General features: G+C 54.2%; 1 protein-coding gene across 2 annotated transcripts in view; it reads right to left on the bottom strand.

Annotated features, from left to right (window-relative positions):
• Positions 1-250: 250 nt before the first annotated feature.
• Positions 251-19,137, bottom strand: part of CAPN5 (calpain 5) — a 49,325-nt gene continuing 30,438 nt past the window's right edge. The window contains exons 4-13 of one of the 2 annotated variants that reach the window (XM_081061986.1): positions 14,103-14,311; positions 11,236-11,428; positions 10,191-10,384; positions 9,508-9,585; positions 7,642-7,837; positions 6,863-6,985; positions 5,520-5,716; positions 4,501-4,616; positions 3,790-3,926; positions 251-2,811 (exon numbers count right to left, since the gene is read on the bottom strand). In XM_081061986.1, the coding sequence (XP_080918112.1) occupies positions 2,629-2,811; positions 3,790-3,926; positions 4,501-4,616; positions 5,520-5,716; positions 6,863-6,985; positions 7,642-7,837; positions 9,508-9,585; positions 10,191-10,384; positions 11,236-11,428; positions 14,103-14,311 (1,626 nt within the window). In that variant the 3' untranslated portion in view covers positions 251-2,628. The remainder of the gene's footprint in view (positions 2,812-3,789; positions 3,927-4,500; positions 4,617-5,519; positions 5,717-6,862; positions 6,986-7,641; positions 7,838-9,507; positions 9,586-10,190; positions 10,385-11,235; positions 11,429-14,102; positions 14,312-19,137) is intronic. The other variant, XR_013994145.1, reaches the window with a different exon arrangement.

Here is a 19,137-nt window from a genome sequence, read left to right as displayed (position 1 = left end):
GTGCCTCACAGCAAGGGCTGGGGCTGGTTCCCTGCATCCCTAGTACCTGGGATGGGTCTTAGGACAGATCAGCTGAGGAAACGACTGAATGAACCCAACGATCTCAGCTCACAAACGCACTGGGCAGGCACTGGGGTCCAGCCTCAGCTATAATCCCTCTCGTCTCTCTGACCACAGAACAGTCACCCAGGCCTGGGAAATATTCCCTCCATTGTCCCCTTACTCCCAGAGGGACACACAGACACAGGAAGATCTTTCTGGCATTGTGGTAATGTTTATTCTGAGAACAGGACAGGTCTCTACTCCCCGACCCCACGATAGGCCCTGAAGGGAGCGAACCCAGATAGGGTGGGATGGGTCGGGGCCCCGCCCACCTGCAAATGGGGACTTCCCTGAAGGCGCATCAGGGAACAGAGCAGTTGTTCTCCCCATCCATCACCCAGTCCCAGCCTGGAAGGACTCCTACCTCACCTGCCTTGTTCCCAGAGCCTCCTGGGGACCAGGGATCTCCGCATAGCCAGGAGCCAGCCTGGCCCACGCAGAGGGGCTGCCGAACAAACTCTGTTGGTGGAGGTTCAGGGCCCCGTCCCCAGGCTGAAGCCCACACAGGTCGGCCAGATGGTCCCGATTCGTCCCCATACCCCAGGTAGACGTGGCTGAGCAAAGACCCACGTGTCAGCCCCAGAGGCCCCAAGCTGGCTCATGCAGCCTCTCCACCCTGATTCAGGAGTGTTCATTCGAAACAGACATTGAGAAGTGATTACATGAGTGTGTACAATATGCACGCATACAGAGAGAGATACATAGAGAAAGAGTACGATTTTGCCCTTATTCAGCACTTGTTAGTAAGACTGATGACAAACAAGTATTGTTGGCCCCACTTTGCAGAAGGGGGAAATCGAGGCACAGGAGGTTTAAGTGACTTGCTCCTGGTCCTGGGCAGAGTCCTGGCCCCAGGCCCAAGTTCTTGAGGGGAAGTCCTGGATTTTCCAGGAGTCCTCTTGTCCTCATCATTCAGTTCCTGGCCCAGGGCCAGGACACAAGAGCGGAGCCAACCATTGAGGAGGCAAAGTCAGGAATCCAGCACCTCCAGCCAGGACACTGGACCAAACAGCCAGATCTGGAGCTGAAAATCCAGGTTCCCAAATGAATTCCCAGCAAGACTACAGGAATTCTTGTTCTTGAACCAGATGAACTTTCTAATTTACATCGCCTGGTCTGGAGCCCAAAGAGGGCACCGAAGAGACCCTGAGCGGGTCACGGTATCAACATTTGCCACGAACACAGTTGCTGCCAGCTTGCAAACATTCTAAACACCCTCTGCACCCATCTCCAGACCTCCTCTGAGAGGGTATGACTTCTCCTTTTCCCTCCCCAAGCGGAATCAAAATAAAATCAGAGGACCGTAAGAATTGAAGTTTAAGAAGAAAAAAAGGGTTCAGGCTTTCACTTTTCCTTTAAAAACCCCTGGTTAAAACTGAGAGTTTTAAAACAGAAAGAATAAAAACGCTGAGGACTAAAAGGAACATTTTGGTCCGGCCAGCAGGAGAGCTGTGGCCTCGTTGTCTGTGTGTTGAGGGGAATGTTGGTGGAGGAGTCTATGGTCAGGAGTCTATGGTCAGGGTTTATCGTACATTCTGCCAAGCCCAGTGGGTGACCTGACCCTGCTGGACCTGCCATCACCATCCCAGAGTCCCTTCTCCCAGGGAAGCTCAGGTCTTACAGTAGAAGGAGGCCTGAGAGCATGTGCCTCCCCCTGAGGTCCCCATGTCCCCCCACCCCAGCCCCTGGCCACTAAATCAGGCACACTCCTTCCAGCATCAGGACAGTGAAGACAGGAAACGCCCTTCCTCTCCACCACTGCCACCAACTTCCTTCAGAGATGAAATCAGAACCTAGAATGAGAAGGTAGCTACAGCTCCTCTGAGCATCTGGGCATCTGCCTGAGGGACCCGAGAGCAGAGATGAGGCTTGGAATGGACACCGGGTCTCCCAGAGCTGCAGCGGGGGCCCAGCTCCACCTGGGGTCTCATGGGCATTGCTCAGTCACTTGGAAAATCTCTATGGAATAAATGAATGGATGGGTGGACAGGATTAGAGAATGAACAAATGTCACCTGCACATTTCCCCAATTCCAGCCTGAGCAGGAACCCAGCAAGAGCCAATAGTCCTCTCAAGGCGACTAGAAAAGCAGGTGTAGGTGACAGGGAAAGCAAAGGTCTGGGACACTGGGGTGGACTGCGGACAGGAAGGGCAAGAGTCGGGCTTGGGATATGGCAGTTTGTGTGTAAACAAGTGACATCTTCTTGGCACTCCGTTGGCAGACAGCAGAGCCTTGGGAATACATTTTGAATGGATAGAGTTCCTTAGCAGTGATAACAGTTGGGGTAAGTAAGGAGGGCTATTTTAAATCTCAGGCAAGAAGACTCCTCCATAAGAAAGTAATGCTTTGGGGTCCTCAGGACACTGAGGCCTAGAGAGGGGCAGACACTTCCCAAGGTCACACAGCAAGTCAGTAGAAAATCTGAAAAAAGGACCCCAGCATCCTGGATTCCAGGCGAATCCCTGGCCTGGTTGGGGACATGCAGATGATGGTGAGAACTGTGGGGGCCAGGTAGGTGGCAGACATCAGACAGCCGTGAGGGAGGCACTGCTGAGGACATAAACAGCAATGGTCCCTGGCAGGTCGCTGGGCTGCCGGCTATTTCGGTCTCGGAGGTGGAGGGTGTGCAGGGCTTGGAGGTCATCTGGGTCAGCCTTCAGGTGCACCTGGCCCAGGAACTCGTCCTTCAGGACTCGGTGATTCCATATCTGGGAGGAGACAGAGGATCGTGGGGCCCTCTCCAAGACCAGCAGTGGGGGTGCTCGTGCTGGTGGCAGGGCCTTGAATTCCTTTCCTACAGTGCCAGTCTGGCTGAGCAAAGGGGGCCCTGCATTGCCTCTGCCTCACCATGAACCTTGGGCAAGGTTCTGCCCCTTCCGGAGCCTCGGGCTTCCTCCCTGGTCAAAGCTCTCTTCCACGTAGAAAGTTAAGTCTGTTACTCTTAGCTCTACTATTAACCTTGGGTGACCTTAAAAAGTGATAGAACCCCCACCCCCCCGCCTTGGTTTCCCATCTTTAATATGAGGGTGTCAATAGCCCCTAAGTGTCCCATGGCCCCAACATCCATGGGTCTGTGATTGGATCCAGTGGGACCCAATGTCTGGAAAACCTACAGTACCTCACCCCCCAACCCCCGGGATACCTGAGTGTTTGTTTACAGATGGTTTCTCACCCTGAGAGATGCTGGCCTGGGCCCAGGGGACAGAGGGCTTCCTATTAATGAGCTCAGACTTCTCATCTACTGGCCACCTTGGCCTGAGAGGGGAAGGAAGCCCAGGCACAGGAGCCTGCATTTCTGATTCTGCTCTCAGGAAGCCACCCCACCACATGGCATCTCAGCACAATTCTTCCAGATAGACCCACCTACGGGGGAATTTAAGAAACAACTCCCAAGGCTTTGGGGCAAGGTCGGCAGATGTGACCACTGTCATGAGCAAGGGACTGACCCTACCAGGTCTCAGAATCACACCAGCTCATCCAACTCACCCACCCCACGGAGGGGCCTCTGGGGTACCAGGAGGGCAGGCAGGAGATCTCCAGGGAGCACACCATGTCATGAACAGAGTGGGAACCAGAACCGAGCATTCCTGGGTCCCCACGCTAGGCCCTGCCACCAAGTCCAGCTCCTCTAATGGGGACGCACCAGGTTAGGGGCACAGGAGCGGCCTCGGGACAAGCAGGCTCACCTGGACGGTGATGGGCTGGCTCGGCTTCTTGCGGTAGAAGATGCCTTTCACGTTGTACTCGGGTGATGAGGTGCCCTTCTGCACTGCCGAGCGGACTTTGTCCCCCTCACACTTGATGATCACATAAGAGTTAGCCCCTGGAGAGATAAAGGGGCGATGGGTGAGGGTGGGGGTAGGGCAGGGCCTGCATAGGGCAGATGTCTGGGAGGTGAAATTGCCTCCCAGAGTAGAAGCCTGGGCTCCATAGATTCAGGAGAAAGGAGATAAGAGCCTGATTCGCTTTCTGACTTCCAGAGACAGGGGGACACACTGGTCATCTCCGGCCTCTAGGCCTTTACCCATACTGTTTCCCCCTCTCTCCTACTTCCCTTCACCACACGTCCTACCTTAACACCTCCTCAGCCTGGAGAGAGGTCACTCCCTCCAAGAAGCCCTCCCTGAGCCCTCCCTCCCAGCTGCCTGTCCCTCTGCCTAACTTTCCCACCACACTGGAAGTGCCCAAGAGCAGGAGGCAGAGCCTGTTCCTTTCTGAGCTCCGGCTTCATCCCAGGCCTGGGCCCGAGGAGAAATCAGGGAAGGTTTGCTCATTAGCTGAGAGACAGCAGGAAAGGTCTGGAGGCTGGGTGTCTGAGGCTGGGGTGGGGGAGGAGACATGGGGCAACCTCCGAGGGTGGTGGTGGGGGGAGGCGGGATTTTCCTAGTCGAGCGCACCTGTTGGGGAATCCTTGAGACCAGCAGCCCCCAGGACATGCACCTGTGTCACCTGCTGAGGGTAGCCACACAGCGAGCTCCAGCAGGAGCGGGGGGGCTCATCCAGGCACAGCTCTCTGGTACAGGGCAGAGGAGAAAAGGGGGGAAGTCACGGAGTGAGGCCAGGAAGATGAAAGGTGAGGGGGTTTCAAGAAGTGGGGAGGGGGGAAAGGAGCCATCTTTAATCCAGACATTGCTTTTCCTGGGCAAACCCCCTGGGTTTCCTGCTGCTCTATCGCCACCCAAGGGTGCTCCCTCCTTCCCCAAGGGAAAAGCAATTTACTGAGCACCTAAAATGTGTACCAAGACCTCTGCGGGGATGTTACAGGAATTATTTTTAATCCTCACAAAGCCCTGGAAGGTAAGTGACTATTATGCCCATTTTACAGATTAGGAAGTATCAGGCTCAGTAAGGGAAGGGACTTGCCACAAAGCTGATGGAGCCTAAGCTGGTGGGATCAAGGTCCACTTGTTCCACCACACAAGCTGCTTCCCCGGTCTGGGATGTGGGCAGGCACTACCAAATCTGGGCTGCCTACCCAGGTGGGAGGGCAGTGTGGGGCCCATCGGGTCTGCACCCCAGTAGGAATGAGGATGGCTTCAGTAGTTCACCTATATTAGTGGTTGCAAGACCTTGGTACATATCCCCAACTTCAATCCCCAATTCTGATCCATAAAACGGAAGGGTCAGGCCTCCCCGTGGAGTTTCGGGAAGAGCAAATGAGATGAGTGAAAGCTTCTTAGTAAACTGTGAAGTGCTGTGCACATGAGAAGCTGTTCCTTTACGCGGCCAAGAGAGGCTGGCACAAGGAGCAGAGGAAGGGAGAGGGAGGAGATGGGTACTGGTGTCAGCCGGGGAGGCTGGAGGCCTGGGCTCCACGCCTGGGGCAGACACCAGCCGTCCCTGGGCCTCAGATTCCAGGCCAGCCCGGAGTGGCCCTCGGCCCCACCCAGCCTGGCCCTGAGCCAGCCCCACGCACCGGCAGTTGGAGGGCACGTCAGTGAAGACTCGGAGCAGGAACTCGCCAGTGTGGCCTGGCTCGAAGGTGGTGGGAATGATGACGTAACGGCCCTCGGGCTGGTCCGTGCGCAGGAAGACGCTGCGTGAGTTGATGTAGATGGAGCTGGCGGCCTTGTGTTGCAGGCTGTGCATGCGGTACCTGCGGTTCTCCTCCACCTGCGGGCAGACGAGGGGCTGGTCACACAGGACCCCCCCCCAGCCACCGCCCCCATCGCAACCTCACTGCTGTGAAAAGAGCGACGGAATCCACTGACACGGAAAGCCCAGAAGAGGCCAGTCCACAGAGACAGAAGCAGATGAGTGTTTGCCCAGGGCTGGGGTGGGAGGTACGAGGGGCTGCGTGATGACGGCTAAAGGGTGCGGGGTTTCTTGTTGGGGTGATGACAGTGTTCTAAAATTCACTGTGGCCATAGTTGCACAACTCTGTGAACACACTAAAAGTGACTGAATCGTAAGGTATGTGAATTCTATCTCAATAAAACTTGTTAACTGGGGGGTAATAGGAATCCCCCTGATAACAACGTCGGTGGGGTTTCTACCACAAGTATCACTTGTGGCTCAAGTATCACTGTCTGCCCACCCAGGTCCAGCATGTGTCCATGAGGTGACATCGCCAGCTGGCAGGACAACTCCTGGAACAAGTGCCATGATAAGCTATAGTTACATCGGTGAAGGTTGTGACATGCCAAAGTCACAACACATCAGCACACAGTGGATGGACCGACACAGTGACATGAACAAACCGTCACGCCATGACTGAGTATATGAATGTCCGGAACTCAGCTCAGACCACACGCCTAGCACACCCGTGTGATTTCACTGGGCTCTCGGTGTTGGGCATGGTGTCATGCTATGCCATCGTCACACACGGAGCGTCGCAATGTGCAGGGCCTCTCAGGTCCCAGGCAGGACAAACAGCCAGTGGCTCTGCCCAGGATGCCTCCTCCATGTGCCCAGAAAGGCCTCCAGCTCAGGGGACCCAGAGCCCTGAGGGAGGGGACAGCAGGGAGCTCCCAGAACCTGGTCCCATCCACCAGAAATCTCCCCCTTCCCCATCCACCCAACCGTCCAGGCCTGTGGGTCCAGAGCAAGAAGAAATCAGGCTGAGTGTTCCCACGGGAGCCAATCCCAGGGAGCTAGGCCCTCTGTGGGTACTGCAAACAGGGCCCATGCCACAGCACACTGGCGTCAGCTAACGTGGTCAGGACAGCAGAGTGATGTCAATGCCCAAGGTGTTCACCCTCAGGTGCAGGCGGCCCAAACTCCAATTCCCTCGCTCTCCTCACCCGGAGCAGACCTCACCTTGTAGATGTCAAAGCCAATGGCCAGATTTTCACCCTTGCCTTCCCGGCGGGTGGACTGTTTCGGCCGCTGCTGGATGGAGATCAGTACTTCATCTTCTGGCTTCTTGACGTCAAAGATGTACTGTGGGTGTGGCCGAAGAAGAGAGACACCACAGTGAGACCATACTGAAAACGGGCTCACTGGTGCCTGGAAGCACGGCCCAGAGCCAGGCCCCAGCTTAGCTGTGTGGGCTTGGGCAAGTCACATCACCTCTCTGAGCTCCGGTGACTCCCCTGTAAGATGGACCTGCAATGGCCACCCGAGATGAGGGCTAGGAGGACTTGAGTTCATGGCGCTCAGCTCAGAGCCTGCACACACTCAGTGCTCAGTGAAGGCACACCACGTGTGAGGACCAGGCAGTTGGTGGGGTCATGACCGAACTGGCTACAGGGGAGAGGTCCCTGGGGGGGTGGCCTGGCCAAGCTCCCCTGGAAGGAGCACCATTATGCATGTGGAAATAAGAGGTTTGTGCCCCTAGCTCAGCCTCCACATGTCCCTGTAACTCTAGACAAAACACTCAGTCCTCAGAGCCTGGTGCCCCAGTTTTACCATCTGTGGGTCAGATTGTGAGTTTGGGGGCTACGTGACCACCCAGAGGAGCCATCCAACCCCCACGGTGGGTCCCCCCACAGAGGGACAGAATGTGCCCAAGGTCATGCAGGCGTCTGTGGCAGGACAGTAGCAAGGGGCCCTGCAGCTGCTCAAAGGACAGAGCGGGGGTCCCTGACAAGGCCCACCTGCGGATTCTGGAAGAAGGTGTCCTTGTGGTTGATGCAGCCCCCACTGCGGTCCTGCCGTGGGTCTTCATGCCGTGTCCAGGCTCCGCGCAGCTGGGCCTCCTCCCACGTCTTGTGGATGCTCAGGTAGGATGTATTGATCAGGCGGCACTTAATGATGTCAGTGAAGTATCGGCACACGTCCTCAAAGGTCATCCTGGGATAGCAAGGGGCTGAGCCGGGCAGGTCCCCGGGGCTGGCCCACCACCCACGGGCCTGCATGCTCTGAACCACGGTTCACACAATAAATACCAAGCATGGACAGGGCATCACAGGGACCCTTCACGTCTCTTTTGGTCTGTTTCCTGATTTGTAAGTTGGGAATTAATTTAACAGCAGTTGCCTATCTCACAGCGTTAGTGTAGGAATTAACTAATGCAGTAAAAGCTTGTCATACAACCTCCAGCAGACAGAAGGAGTTGGCAAAGGCTGGCTATTACAATGATTAATACTGGGGGTGCCACACAATGTATACAAGTAGACATTTTGTCAACGTTGCTCAAGCAGTAGTTCGCCATAATCAGAAGTGTCTGGACGCTGAGGGTAACCACTTTGATCACCTCTTGTAATTGCAGAAGTCAAAATGTGACTCGTATTCATCTTTTGTTATCCGTATATATTGAGTATTACAATTTTAATAGTTTTCCTTTCTTAAAATGTGTATACATTTTTTGCACCCTCTGTAGTATGAAGAACTAACACGTGCAACCCTTCACAGTTTATGAAAGATATTTCCATCCATTACCTTCCATGGCTGTTGTGAGGCCTGAATAAACTGGTGGCGAGAACCTTGTTAAATGTGCTACATACACCTCCAGGAGCCTGGGTGCAGAAGGGGGAGTGGCCATCCCCCTTCAAATGTGCACACATGTGAGAACATGCACATATATGCACCAAATGTGGGCATATATGAGAAAGGCCTTAGGGAGAAGCCTTTTCCACTGATGAGGGATTTCTATTGCTGTTTTAATTCAAGCCCTGAGCCAGATTGGGACAGTGCATCTCATCGCCAGGAGCCGAGACCAGAGGGCCAGGGGGTCCTCCTGCAGGGGCTCCCTGGACACCCACAGCAGGGGTCCTCATTGGGGTGCTAAGGTCACTGCCATCTGCCTCTGGGTCTGCCAGGGGCCCTCACAGTATCTACCACACACAGGGTGCCCAGTACCCCTCCAGGAAGTAGATGAGTCTCCAAATCAAGTGTCCTGCTAAAGAATGACACTGATCCCGGCCCACGGTTGGGACTAAATGAAGGGGGAACGAATGCAGGACGAGTTAATGCGGGAATCACTGGGCTCTAAGTGACATTGCTGCCATCTTCTCAGCCCACCCCACACCCAGGTGCCTCCCTAAACTCACTCTTCCCAAACGTAGTGTGCTCCCTGACCTCTGCACTGGGTCTCTCTCCCTGCCCGCCAACGGCTCTCCGCACCCCAAGTCTCAGCTTAGGAGGCAGCACCCCTGTGAGGCCTCTCCTGTCCCCTACCTGCGCTGGGAAATCAGGCTGCCAGCATGTCCGCTGTGCTCTGGTCGGTCCCCCACCTGCTGGCATCCTGGCCTAGTTGCCAAGGGGTCAGCCTAGTTGCCGGAGCAGCCTAGGGTCCCTGAGATGGGCGGAGGGGGCTGTGGAGATGAAAGGGTTGCCCGACTCATCTTACAGAGGAGGAAACAAGCTCAGAGAGATGACGTGACCTGTCCAAGGCCGCGCAGCAAGTTGATGGTGGAGCATTTGCTAGAGCCCTGGTTCCCGCCTCCCCATTGGTGCTCCCTGCCCAGCACACAGGAGGGCCTCCCTTAGCCCTGGACACCACCTGGGGCGAGAGCACTCACCAGAACTCGCCATCATCCTGCACAGTCACACCCATCTTCTCCCGCTCACTTTTGCTCACCTTCTGCCACTCCTCTGAGCTGGAATGTGAGCACGGGGGAGGGGAGAGAAGGAGAGTAAGTGGAGGGACCCACCGGGGCCACCTTGGCCAGGGCAAGGAGGATGACGGATGCTTGGCACTCGGGCTCCATCAGTGTGGGTGTGGTTGGAGGCACCTGAGCCATCCCCAGCCGCTCTCCAAGATGCTCTGTTTGTCCGCTCCCACAGGTAACCGTGGGCTGCTACCATGCCAGGGCCCAGAGGTCTGGGAGCAAAGCTGCAGGCTTGGGGGCAAGACCCTTAGTGGAAGGGCTCCTTTACTGGGGGCCTGGTCTCTGCTCACCCCCATCATCACCTCTGGTGGCCTCCCTCCCTGCTTTTCTCTCCCTTCACTGTCCAGACTAGTCTCTATGTCTGTTCCAGGAATCAGCTCATAGCCAGCTCCAGGCCTTTGCCCAAGCTGCCCCCCACGTGCCCACTCCAGAGTAAATCTCCCCCTAATGTCATCCTCTCCCCAAATCCTTCAGGACCTAGACCGGTGCCACCTCCTCCAGAAAGCACAACACGGTCCTTGTCCGAAGCCTCGTACCAGGCCACCCACAGCCTGGGGTTGGCCCTGTGCCTGCACCCCCGTCCCGGGCCTCACGTGTCGCTCCAGGGCCCGTTCCACTCCCGCTCGCCCCAGGGGTTGCGCAGGCGGATCATGTCCAGCTTCTCCGACTTGAAGAAGGCCAGCAGTCCGTGGCCCAGGCGCACCTTGCGCACATCGGTGATGGCATAGGCGTGGCCCTTCACCAGGCCACACGCCAGGCGGGCCTCCATGTCTGCCGCTGTCACCGCCTGCGGGAGGACACGGCTGCTCAGAGGCAGTGCAGCCGGACTCCGCCTGAAGCCAGAGCCACACGCACTGCCCCCTACAGGACGGGGAGGGAATGGCAGGCCCGCACACCGGGGAGACCCGGTTCCGGAGGGTAGGAACTGAGCTCAGTGTTCAATGGCCCTTCACAAGGCCTCCGGGAGCAGCAGTGCGGAGAAAAGGAAGGCACCTGCAGTGGGGTCGGCCCAGGGGTGTATTGGCGTCTACTAGCACTGGCTCAGTTTTGCAAGCTGGGTGCTGAAATGTTAGCTTGACATCAACCATGCTGGGAGCATTTACACCCCAGAAATCAGCAAGTACTACAAATCAGGGCTTTTCAGTTTTCCAGAGAGCCAGTTTATGAACATACCACTGGGTCAGCCAAACCTGGGTTAAAATTCTGCCTTCACTGAGCCCCAGCTTTCCCACCCAAAACATGAGCAATTAATGAAATAAGACTCTTGAAGCGCCCAGGCCTGTGCCAGCAGGCAGTAGGGGCTTCCTCTCCTCTTTCAGTCACCTTAGAGCTTGTGATGCCTCCAGCCTTGACTTGGGGACCCTCAGATGCATAGACACCCATTACCCCAATATGAGAGGGCCGGAAAAGGGGGATGCTGGTGAAACAACGTGGGCAGGGCATTTCATAAAGTAGGGGGCTTGGGGCTTGTGGGCTTGCACCTTCCCACTGCTCCCCTCCCGCCACGAGGCTGAGTCTGGATGTACGAGCCAAGCTGGGCAGGGGCTCTGCCTGGGATGCCACAGCCACCGCTGCCCCCCCCCATCAGGGTTGATGAAAGGGAGGGGCCGCGTCTGGGGTCTGGCTCTGTGTTCTCACCTTGATAGAGGCACTGATGAGGCCTCCCCGGCTATGCACCTTCAACACCCGCTCAAAGAGCTGGTTCCTCTTGGCCTCGTCATTGATGACGTCACTCTCAGTCAGGTCGATGGGCTCGGAAATGCCACCTGTGAAGTCCACCAGCGCATCGGCCGTGTTGCCTCCATCCAGGGCCTGGTAACAGCCTGCCAGCCTAGGGAGCAATGAGGAAAGAATTCCCCGCTCATGCATCCCGGCTGGTCTAAATCCTTCACGTTATAGGGGAGATTTTTGAGACTCAGAGAGGTCAAGCAAACTGCTAAGGTCACACAGCAGGCCACAGCAGAGCCAACACTAGAACCCAGGTCTCTGACTCCCAGGCCAACAGTGGTCCGACTAAACTATACCATTTTATCACACAAATTCCCCTTAGCCTTAGCAACACTATCTTCAAAAATTAGCTGTTCAGAAATCTAGCAGACCTTTTCAAAAGCGTTAATAGCTCATATATCTTTTGACACATCAATTCTGGATGAGCGACATTCTTTGTTTCCATGTAAAATGAGAAATCACCTAAATGCCTAACAACAGGGTTTTAAAATGAATGTTGCATCTCTACTCTGGAGCATTCAGCAGCCATTGAACAAAGCCCTGTGGCCAGGACAATGCTAGTCCTTGCTTGTTACATTTGGAAAAGCTATGCAGCTGGGTTCCAGTTATGTTTAGAATGTATACAACAATTCATTTAAAAATATTAAACATCTACTTGGTGCTAGGGACACTGCTGTGGCTCCTTCTTTAAATGTTAGGAAAAGGGTTGGGGTCTTAAAAGCAGAGCACTGAACATGAATATGAGAAGCAGAATGGGATATATATAATCACAAAATACTATTTACAGAAACGGAAATTATATGCCCAGGAAACAGCAGCAGAGGTTTTGCAAGGTAACCTACAAACAAAAAGACGCACCAAGGATGTTAAAAGAGTTGCCACTGATGGAGGAGGGTGTAGAAGAGAGCAAAGGGATGACATGGAGACATAAGCGGGCGGAGGTGGCCTTGAGGGGACAATGGCCATGGATGGTGTCCCTGAACAGAGGAGAAGCCCGAGGTTCTCAGATGACCAAAAACAGGGGGCTAGAAGAGGAGAGAGGCGAGGGCTAGAAGAATACACGGGTGTACAGGAGAGTTTTGTCATCTTCTGCATGGTTTTCTTATATTTTCTGGATTTGCCACAACAGACATGCATTCGTTTTACGATTTAAAAAATAAATAAATGACAAAACAAGCAAACATAAATGGTGCAGCCAATGTGAAAAACAGTTGGTGATTACTCAAAAATGTAAACATAGAACCATTATGGCCCAGCAATTCACTCCTAGGTATATATTCCAAAGAACTGAAAGCAGAGATTCAAGTAGATACTTGTATGTCACTGTTCACAGTGGCATTATTCATAACAGCTGACAGGTGGAAACCACCCATGTGTCCATTAACAGATGAATGGATAAGCAAAATGTGGCCTATACATACAATGGAATAGTGTTCAGCTATAAAAAGAAATTAAGTACTGATACATGCTACAATATAGATAAGCCTTGCAAACATTATGCTAAGTGACATAAGCTGGACGCAGAAGAACACATATTGTATGATTCCATTGATATGAGCTGGAACAGGCCAATTCATAGAGACAAAAAGCAGAATAGAGGTTCCCAGAGGCTGGAGGAAGGGAGAAAAGGAGAGGTACTATTTAGTGGCTATAGAGTTTAAGTTGGGGATGATCTCAAGTATTGGGTATAGATAGTGGTGATGGGTACATAGCATTGTGAATGTAATTAATGCCACTGAATCCTACTTATGCATGGTTAAATAATAAATATTACATTACACAATTAAAAAAATAATAAAACTTTTAAAAACAAAAAAACCTGAGCAAGTCCACTGAGTGGCTCTCTCAGAGTAGGAGAGCGCCCTGCAGCAAGGACCAGAGACTTAGTAACCACCAGGGAGCGGGGTTGCTTTCTTAGGATTAAAAAATGGAACCTGCCAAGGTTGTTTTCTTGGGTTTGTTTTTGATGTTGTGAGTTTTTGCTTTTCTTTCTTCTTTCTCTCATACACACTTTGTCCAAGAGACAGACAAAAGGGCCTGGGAGGAGGAAGCAGGCTCTCACAGAGCTGGCTGCTGGTCTCGGACCCTCTGTTGCTCCTGCCCCAGGCTTGTCCCAGGCCTGTCCCTGTCCTGCAGGTGCCTGGGCCAGTCTTTCTGCCCGAAAGCCCTCCACAACTCAGCAAACCTTTGCTCGTGCGCATGCTGGGGACCCAGGGGCTGGCACAGAGCCGAAGGAGGTGGTCAGCAAAGACAAAAAAGGATGGATAGTCAGTCAGATAGACAAATGAATGGGTGGATGAAGGGGAGGCCCAGTGAGCAGGGAAGGCTCCATAACCAGTCCAGGCTCAGAGATACCCCATTTCCAACAAAGCCTCCATGGAGGGCTTGCAGCTTGGATCTTTGGGAAAGAACCACTGACCTGAATGTGAGTGCTGGCTCTGCCCATGGCTACCTACAGGAAACTGTCCTGGGCCTCAGTCTTGTCAAGTATAAGTGGGAATAACTATACCTCCCTATATGGGTTGGTTGGGGGGACTTGACACCCAGGTACCCAGAAGACCTTCAGTCTAAGTCTCCACCCCACCCAGCGTAGGCTTAGCTGGCCATGCCCAGGGAGCCTGGACGCTGAGCACTCTGTGCAACTGTACCAGCCCCTGACATCTCTGTGCCTGGAGCTCTGGCTTGAGGAAAACCCATGCAGAACCCATGAGCAGTGCCACCCCAACCGTGCAGCCCCAGCCTGGCCACCCGCCTGCCCGCCCACGGCTGGCACCTACTTGGCATAGGCCTTCTCCACCAGGGCACACCAGAACTCGTTTCGGGAGTTGGAGTGGCAGTAGATCAGCTGGTTGTTGATGGTGGGCAGCCGGTCATCAATGACCACATCCACCCACTCCCCAAAGCGCCAGAAGTGGAAGTGGAAGATGCCCGCGTAGGCGCCAGGCTTCTCAGGGTCCCACTCCTGCTCCTTCCAGTCTGGGATGACCTGGATGAGGGGGACAGGATGGGAACACATGGAGGGGGACATCTGGCTTCCTGAAGAAATGGGAGTGCATGCCTCCAGGAACTCAAAATGGAAAGGAACACCGGGTTCAATTCCCATCTCTGCCATGAACCAATGTAGGACTTGGGCGAATCCTTCTCATCTCTGGGCCTCAGGTTCCCCATCTCTGCAGTGGTTGGAGGCTCTCTTAGGCTCCTCCCAGCTCTAAGATTCTATGAGTTACCCCTCCCCTTCCTTGTGCCTCCATCTGCATCGCCCTTGCTCAGAAAAATATCATACACACCGGTTCCCACGTGGTGATTGGTGGCACAACCCCATCCTTCCCCTTCCAGCCTGAGCTGGAAGTTGGCAACTGGCCTCCTGCCTTTCCCTCTCTCCATCCAATCAGGCCAGTCTGAGCTCCTACATTCCACTAATCTGTCTCTTCCTCTCCATCCTCCTGTACCACCCTGGCCTTGTCCCACATCTTCTGGCCCTGGGTCACGGTAACAGCATCAGAAGCCACATCTGCCCCCATCTCACACAGCAGCAGAATGATTTTTTTGGATCATGTCACTTCCTGGAAAATAAGGTCCAAACACCTAAGGTGTTCTGTTCCAACCACCACTTCCCAGACTTGTTTCTCCATCGCCTCCCCAGCCTCCACTCCCTGCTCCAGGTTCTTTCCCTGGTCAGGAACTCTGTACCTGCTCTTCCTCCAGCTGATTCTTGCTGTCCTTTAGGGTCCACCCTCCTCCACCAGGAAGCCCTCCTTGACTCTTCAGACTCGGCCAGGCCCCCTGTCCATGAGTCTCATGGCCTCTGGTACTTCTCTGAGACCCTTACTCTTGTTGTAATTAAACAAGTGTGCGACGTCGTGTGAAGTCTGATACTATCGTGGGAATGTCAGCTCTCTGAGGGAAGGGACACATCAGTCTTGGTACTGCTATCCCCAAGCACCTAGTCCAGGTCATGGCCCAGAGAGGGTGCTTAATAAACATGCGTTAACTGAATGAATAAATTCACAGGCACTGACTGGGACTCCCAACAATATTATTTATGGAGCATCTTGGAAATGTCACCACGTGCCAAGCCTGTGACTGCCATAGGTTCATCTCAGTTTAAATCTCACAAGAACCCCATGAGTAGATGACTGTTATCCATCCTTACGTTACAGATGAGAAAATGGAGGCTCAGAAAGGGCAAGTAACTTATCCAGGATCACACAGCTAGAAAATACACACATCCTTTATCAGCGTGGACCATGTTGCCCCCGGCACCATGCTGGTACCGAGGACCCAGATGAGTCAGTCTCTGCCCTTGGGAGGCTCCCCGTCTGGTGGGAGAGGCGGGCACGGAGGCAAGTGCTGAGGCTGACACAGGGGACATCTGGGCCCGTGGAGAGAAGGGAGTGCTGGGACTGACCGTGCAGGGCCAGCAACAGCTTCTGAGCAGGTGTCCTGAGAGCTGGCAGTGTGTGTCCCCCAAGCAGAAAAGGGCAAATAGAGGCAATTTGGGCAGAGAAGGTGAACAGGGAGGGGAAAACCCCTCACCCTGCCGAGTCAGGGGGACCTGCTATTCCTGCTGAATATGGGACCAGAGGGGCCAAGCCCCATCAGCACCACGGACTGTTCCTTCTAAAAGAAAACCACTCGCAGTATAGAGGGTTGGGTGGTAGTGGAGCACAGGTATCCAGGCTGAGAAGCCAAAGATGTATCAGGAGGCTACAAATCCCAGGACCTGGGACAGCCGGAGCACAGAGACCGCAGCCAAAAGCCATTCCCCAACCCCCATGCTCATTAAAGACGCTTTTGTTTATACGCCTTGTACTATCAACAGGAACATTGGCAAAGAGAAATGCTCCCTAGTGGGACATTGGAGACCAAGAGAATGAAAATGCAAAGCACAGTGAGAGGCACCTCACAGAAGAAGCCTGCTAGGTGCCGGGTGTGAGACCAGCTGCTTACTCCATCACCCTAATCCTGACTGCTATCCTGTGGGGCAATACTATAGACATCCGTGACAGAGGCTGCCCATGGGCACAGGTGAGGGAGGCAGGATTCACACTCAGGGCTTCTGAGCCTGGCACAGCATCAGGAACCCAGCAAGGGCTTGATACTGGCTGCCCTTTCCCCTTGCCTCCTTTCCATGTCCTTTCTAAGGAAAAACTCTCAGACCAGCCTCTGCCCTGAACCCCAGCACTCTTTCCTACTTTGCTCTCAGGACAGAAAAAAAATTGTATCAAAAACGGGGCATGTGCAGGGTGTGGGTATCATCCCCACTGCACAGACGGGAAGGCTGAGGTCTAGACAGGGGCCAAGAGCTGCCCAAGGACACAGAGTGATAGGGAGTCGGAAGATGAGAACATTGGCCCGGCCACTACACTCTCCTCCCCTGCTCCCGGCTCTGAAAGCTCTGGACTGCATGGGGACACACGGGGAGGGGGGGGCAGTAGGGAGGACAAGGAACCCCCACAGGGCACAGGAAAGGTCTGCTGGGGCTGCGGGAAGATCATTAGCCAAACCTTGGGCTTGGCTCTGAGCCCTCTGTGGCTCCAGAAGCAGCTAATGAGTCTCCAGGGCCCGGAGGTCCGACAGAGATCCCCGTGGGCCTGACTTTCCCTTTCTGCATCACAGCCATTGGACCCGGCAGGAGGCAGACCCCAGGCCAGCCTTCTTACCCCTCCGCCCCTCTGCTGCCAGCAGGGTACAAAACAAGAAAGATAGAATGTCCGGGAAGGGGTTCTCCATGGGAATACACACTCAACTCCCTTCCACACCACATCCCGTCATGCTGGAAATCAAGGAAGCAACCAAAGCCCCTGGGGCCACGTCAGTGGATCCAGGACCAACCTGAAGGGGCTCCCACTGGCCAAATGAGGGCCAATCTGAGTGGCAATAAGGATAACAACTTCGAAGGATGAAAACATATCAAATATGTGCGCATCCCTGAGATCACGATAATACATAATCAGTCACCATCGGAGGATGGCAGGGAATCAGCTCATTTTTTTGAAACTGGACAATTAAGGGAAAGAATGGAAGATCTATCCTGCTTTTTCCACACAAACTGTATCAGATGGTAACCAATCGCAGCTAAAGGGAGGTTGGTATCTGGAGATGAATTCCAGCTAAGAAATTAGAACATCAGACTCCCACTATTTTGCAATCACTGACAACTAATGGATTTATGCAATGATGGCTTCTAACATCACACAAAAGAGAGACAACCAGATAGTATGAGCCTCCTGAGAGAATATTGCCTATGAGGCAGTTGAGCCAAATAACACTTGTGCCTGAACCTTATCCAGCCTCTAGCTTGCAGGAAATGCAGCACATGGAGAACATATTAAACGACACCATGGAAACAAAGCCAGATACAGTCGTCCCCTTATCCATGGGAGATACATTCCAAGATCCCCAGTCGGTGTCTGAACCCTACACACATTGTGTTCCTTCCTATACCTACATACCTATCTGGAGGGCTCCTAGGGTCTTCCCCGGGGGACTCCCACGTAGATCCAAGTGGCTGGGCTTAAACGCTGCTGGGGCAGGGGCTGACCCAGAGTCTGCGCAGGTTTGTGACAGAGGAGACACTGGGAGGGTCAGAACCCAGGGACGGAAGCTCCGGACCCACGTGCAAGGGGGCCATGCATGTGGGTGTGCATTCACATGCATGTCAGCCTACACGTATGCGTGCACACGCATGTATGTGTGCACAAATGTGAACGCCAGTGTGTGTGTGTGATTGTGTGTGTGTAGGCATAGCACAGAGGGGGAGTTTTTCACAGATTTCTGCCTGGGGCCCGAGAGGGTCAGCATGAGGCTTTCCTGAACAAGGCCGCAGGGCTGTGGGTCGAGGGCCTGCAGGGGACGGGGTTTCCTGTGTTAGCCGAGTTGGGTGAGGTGAGCCATAAGGCCGCTTGGACTCCTCAGAACCAGAGGGTCCTTGGTTCTGAGCATCTGAGGTTCCTCACTTCTCAGCTTCTGATTCCAAGAGTCTCAAATTCCGGAGTTTCAGCTGCCATGACTGGAAGAGGCCAGGAAGGTCGGGTGCCACTCCCTGCCTCTTCTGGAGAGCAGGACACTGACACACCTGCAAGGGGCCCCAGGTAGGTATTCCTGTTCACAGGGCAAGGAATGCGCTCAGCCAGATGCTGAGACCTGGGTGGGAACCCCAGCCTTGGGGCTGGCCCCTCCCTCTGGGCTCCCCAGCTATACCGTGAAGGCTAAAGGTGTCCTCAGCTGACCTTCTGAGCCTGGTGTAGAGACAGAAGAGAGAATCTACTCCCATGACCACTCTCTCTGACCACAGAGCCAGGCCTGGCCCCAGCCTGGCCCTCTACAAGCATGGAGCTGCTGTGTTGCCTCGGGCAACTCACTTCACCTCTCTGAACCCTGTGCTCCTCCGCAGTTAAAAGGTTCAACTAAGACCCTCCTCTAAGAAGAACAGTGAAAAGTGACACCAGGTGTCTACAGTGACTGGAGACTAACAATGAGCAGACGGAGACAGAGTGCCCATGTGCCAGCTTGTGAAGCTCAGCGCTTTACTCACATCCACTCCGTTAACCTTCACCACGACCCTGTGAGGGAGGCACATTATTAGCCCCACCGACAGAAGAGGAAACGGGCCCAGAGCGGTTGCCCAGGGCCACACAGGTGGTCGGTTGGTGGATGAGCAGGGCCGGGTCCCTCACCACCACACACGGTGCCTCAGTGAGAGGCAGAAGGTCAGGAAATGGCAGGTATCTTCGTGGTTTCCAAGGAAAATGGATCATTTTTCATTCCCTGTACTCCCCCCCGATCCAGTCTCAGGAGTGGAACCAGGCC

This window comes from Rhinolophus hipposideros (genome assembly GCF_964194185.1).
Source record: "Rhinolophus hipposideros genome assembly, chromosome: 10".
Taxonomy (NCBI): domain Eukaryota; kingdom Metazoa; phylum Chordata; class Mammalia; order Chiroptera; family Rhinolophidae; genus Rhinolophus; species Rhinolophus hipposideros.
This window is presented reverse-complemented; position numbering and strand designations above follow the sequence as displayed.